Source organism: Aotus nancymaae, unplaced genomic scaffold (genome assembly GCF_030222135.1).
Source record: "Aotus nancymaae isolate 86718 unplaced genomic scaffold, 86718_ANA_hifiasm-v0.15.2.pri h1tg000006l, whole genome shotgun sequence".
Taxonomy (NCBI): domain Eukaryota; kingdom Metazoa; phylum Chordata; class Mammalia; order Primates; family Aotidae; genus Aotus; species Aotus nancymaae.
The window spans coordinates 88594532-88599478 of NW_026988417.1; the positions used below are offsets into that span (position 1 = coordinate 88594532).

Below are 4947 nucleotides of genomic sequence, written 5' to 3' on the forward strand. Positions count from 1 at the left end.
ATCAAAAACAAGACACAAAAGAAATATTGGTAGGAAGCAAATACCTTTGGACTAACTCTCAGGACTCTCATCTGCCTCAGGGATTGAATTTGTTCCTTTCTTCTATTTGATGTGCTTGGGGGTAAAGCTTAAGATACACTGCTCCAGGTTTTAGCAGGGAAAAGGGACTCAGACTATTGAGGTTCAGCAATGACGGCAGTTAATTAGGATGGCCTGTAGTTCCACCAAGTCCTCCAGAAAATGAAACCACTATTAGTGTTCATTTTACAGTTGGCAGGTACCGTACAAATCAGTCAGCTCAGGCTGTGTGTCCCGTGTCCCAGTGCTGTGCAGGACCTGTCTCGGTCCCACATGTGTGCTGCCCGGATGGCGCCACGTGCATTGGAGCACCGGAAGGAGCCGCGGAGCCGCGGCCAGGCCTTCCGGCAGTCGTTACAACACGTCACCAACGCCGACACCGCCGCCATCCACAGCACTCCATGAAGAATATGCTGGCTGCCTTTGTCTCCCGCGTGTTGAGGCATATTGTGCAGAAATCAGCTCACAGAGTGCTGGTGGCATCCTGTAACTACTCAAATGATGCTACATTTGAAATTAAGAAATGTGATCTTTATCTGTTGGAAGAGGGTCCCCCTGTCACCACAGTGCTCACCAGAGCAGAGGGGCTTAAATACTACAGGATGATGCTGACTGTTCGCCGCATGGAATTGAAGGCAGATCAGCTGTACAAACAGAAATTCATTCGCGGTTTCTGTCACCTGTGCGATGGTCAGGAAGCTTGCTGCGTGGGCCTTGAAGCCGGCATAAAGCCATCGGATCACGTCATCACATCCTATAGGGCTCATGGCATATGCTATACTCGGGGAATTTCTGTCCGATCGATTCTCGCAGAGCTGACAGGACGAAGAGGAGGTTGTGCTAAAGGAAAAGGAGGATCGATGCATATGTATACCGAGAACTTCTACGGGGGCAATGGCATCGTCGGCGCACAGGGTCCCCTGGGCGCTGGCATTGCTCTGGCCTGCAAATATAAGGGAAACGATGAGATCTGTTTGACTTTATATGGGGATGGTGCTGCGAATCAGGGGCAGATAGCTGAAGCTTTCAATATGGCAGCTTTATGGAAATTACCTTGTGTTTTCATCTGTGAGAATAACCTATATGGAATGGGAACATCTAATGAGAGAGCAGCAGCCAGCACTGATTACTACAAGAGGGGCAGCTTTATTCCTGGGCTAAAGGTCGATGGAATGGATGTTCTGTGTGTTCGTGAGGCAACAAAATTTGCAGGTGACTACTGTAGATCTGGAAAGGGGCCCATAGTGATGGAGCTGCAGACGTACCGTTATAAAGGACACAGTATGAGTGATCCTGGAGTGAGTTATCGTACACGAGAAGAAATTCAGGACATGAGAAGTAAGAGGGATCCTATAACGCTTCTTCAAGATAGAATGGTAAACAGCAAGCTCACTACTGTGGAAGAATTAAAAGAAATTGGGGCTGAGGTCAGGAAAGAAATTGATGATGCTGCCCAGTTTGCTACCACTGATCCTGAGCCACATTTGGAAGAGTTAGGCCATCACATCTACAGCAGTGATCCATCTTTTGAAGTTCGTGGTGCGAATCCATGGATCAAGTTTAAGTCCATCAGTTAAAGGGAGGCTAGGAGTGAATTTATCATCAGTCTCTCAATGGAACATTCATGGTCAAATTTAGAAAACTGTGTTCTCAGCTCTGTTAAGGAGGAATAAAACTCATAAAAGCCTTTTAAACATTTATTAAAAGATATTAAGAGATTAAGAGAGATTGAAAGGCATACATTCAATAAAAGTGGTATTATATTCGATTATACTGTCTTTTTTGCTTTAAAAGATACTATATAGGTAATAATTGAGTGTGAATATATTAAAGATTATTTTGAAATTTATACAAGTCTAAGATAGGAAAAGCAGATTATTTAACTTCCCAAACTATTTGTCATAATAATTCCATTTGATTTAGCTTTATACTATTTTGAAAAATACTCTTCTTTAAAGGAAAGATAGTTGTTTCCTGCTTCCCCTGCTATGGGTTTCTATGTAGAATCACCATCCTGAGGTAAGGAGATTATTTCAAGCTACTCAGGACATCTATCAATATGTAACCATTTACTTGAATTAACTAATAATGAATACAGTTTAGTGTAACAGTGTGTACATGTGCACTTGTGTGTGCATGCACCTACACACGTGGTGCTGAAGCTTGTTAACAGTGACCATTTTCCAACAATAAATGATATTTAACAGGGCATGGGAGGAAGAACAAGGATTTTTTTTCCTATTGTATATGAATATAAAATTGTTTTCATATTATTGTCTATATTATGAGATATATTATTATATTTTTAGTCTACTAATCTTAGGTAAAAATACAGCAAAAATTAAAATCTAGGGGAAAAACTGCATTCCACTTTCATCTTTAAGTTAAAGCCACTCATACTTTGCAATCCACTTATATATTCTAGAGTTTAATGGGCCATTCCAGTGAATTTCAGATTGAAAAATGAATAAACAGAGATGGTAACTTCAAAAGATTTAAGCAGAGGAAGTGACATTAATAAAAAGTTGAAAGCAAAATCTACCTTGCTTACTATTAACCGTGTGTTAGTAATCACTACATGATTAACTATTTAGTATCTTTTCATGCAACTGATCATTCACAGATAACTTTTTCCAAAGGAAAACCTAACATGTCTTTTCTACAGTCCAGCACCATGTCAATTATCAAGGCATGATTTGGTGAAAGCAGTTTTACTTGGTTATATTTGACTACCTATAATCCTACTGAGCTTGGTGTTTGGTATATGTTATTCTTCTGAGATAGACTAAAATCAGAAACGAGAATTTGCCTGTGATTTAAGAAACAGTAGGTGGAACATACTAAAACAGTCAAAGGTTAATCCGTTTTCTTTACTGTACAGCATCTACTTTTACAAATAGAACCTAGATGCTAAGAAATAAGAAAAACAAAAGTTCAGAGGCCTGTGAGAAGATGAACATATGTACATATATGGACAGGCTTAATCTCCGTATCTTATCCCAAACAAGTTTAAACAAGTAAGATAACCTAACATTCTGTATTCAGAAAGCAAAGATAAACATTGTTTTGCTTATATGTAAGTGATATTACTAGTTAACAGGTTTTGGTTAGAATGCTGCAGCTGTTCAGAGGTACTTGGAATGGATTCCTACAATCAAAAACAAGGATTTTATAAGAGATTCAGAATAATAAGTACATTCTTCTAATGATAAAGAATTCTTTTTATTTTGACATACTGATATTTTCACATATTTGCAAGTGAAATATAAGCTGCTCAATTAAAGCTATTTTACATATGTAACATACATAAATAATTTTTAAAGTTCTTTAATAGATTCCTTTGATGCCAGCAAAAATTAAGATACAAATAATTGATTAGAAATGAAACCATCCCTAAATCCAGATACAGATATTGTACTTCACTTCAGGAAAATAATCCAAATTTTGTTGTTAGAGGAATAAAGTATGTTTGTCATAATATAATATAATCAAATTTCATTAAAGCAGAGAGTTTTCAATGTTTTCTGTACTAAAAAATGTTCAGATTTCTGGCATACATTGGTAATGATAATCATATCACTGGTTGCACACAATTCTGTTATCATGCAAACAAAAACCAACCGAAAAATTCAAACGTGTTGGTTTCAATTAGGTCAAGATTTATTACTTGACTAATAATAGTAATAATTTATCAAGCTGTAAACCAAAGAGGTGTAGAAATCTAGCCATTGGATTCTATTTCTCATCTATAGTACTGGGCTACTCAATCTGTTTTATCCTTACATTAAAATATCTACTAAGCTATGATAGTCGTAACAAGAATTTCACTGTTGCAGCAAAGCTAGACTATCTGAGAAAAGGAAGAGTGCCTAATTTCTTAATCTTTATGATACATTATGATAAAGGATTGTGTAGTAAGTGTAGAATGGAATAAGAAAGAAAGGAGGTTAAAAAACTATTTATATAGGGTATCCTAGAATATATCAGAATTACGCTTTTGACAAAATTAATGGATATGTCTATCCATTTAGTGTACAAAAACAGAGCATATTGTTAGGGAAATTTAACTTGAAAATTTGTGAGAGTTAGGTTTTAAAAATTGAAATATAATTCACAGACTGTAAAATTTACCCTCCTAAAAGTGTACAATTCAATGGTTTTAGTACATACACAAGACTATGCAACCATTGCCACTGTCTAATCCTAGAATATTTTTATCATTCCCATTTTCAGTCAATCCTATTTCTCTTCAAAACTAATCTACTTTTTGTCTCTAGATTTGCCTATTCTGGATATTTCATATAGGCCATGCAATATGTTGGTCCTATATGACTGGCTGCTATCCCTTAGCTTAATGTTTTCATGTTTCATCCATGCTGTAGCATGAATTAGTACTATATTCTTTTTTATGGCTGAAAAACATTTCATTTATTCATCAGTTATTGAAGATTTTGAATTTTTTCTACTTTTTGACTATTCTGAATAAAGTGTTGCGAGAAAAAATTCAATCACAAAGACAATAAAAAATTTTGAATGTATTGTCTAAGGCAAACAACAATATCCCTTATGATGCAATCCCTTTCAGTTATAAATCATGATGAAGAAAAGTGTTAAAATACTCTAAACCCGAATATTTATCAACTCACATAACCTATTGCTCCAATTAGATTTTGAATTACAATTTTAGATTTGCATAAAATGTGAGAACAATGTACAGATGTACTGTATACCCTGCAGCCAATTTCCTTTTTATTAACATTTTATATTAGTGTATGGCAAGGAAAAAGGTAAATTCAGCAGACTTGTGTTACTCAAAACCTGCACATTTAAAGAAAGACTTCTCTTCACACTCATGGGAGATAATCTCTG

The 4947-nt window shown here is 36.2% G+C and overlaps 1 protein-coding gene across 2 annotated transcripts; it reads left to right on the forward strand.

The window, feature by feature from the left end:
- Positions 1-415: 415 nt before the first annotated feature.
- On the forward strand, positions 416-1806 carry PDHA2 (pyruvate dehydrogenase E1 subunit alpha 2). Of its 2 annotated transcripts, XM_012437669.2 has the most exons (2): positions 480-1002; positions 1096-1655. In XM_012437669.2, exons 1-2 carry the CDS (start codon positions 480-482, stop codon positions 1653-1655), a joined length of 1083 nt encoding a protein of 360 aa, XP_012293092.2. The 2 variants fall into 2 exon arrangements, with proteins under 2 accessions (XP_012293091.2, XP_012293092.2); XM_012437668.2 differs by having other exon boundaries at positions 416-1806.
- The last annotated feature ends 3141 nt before the right edge of the window (positions 1807-4947 follow it).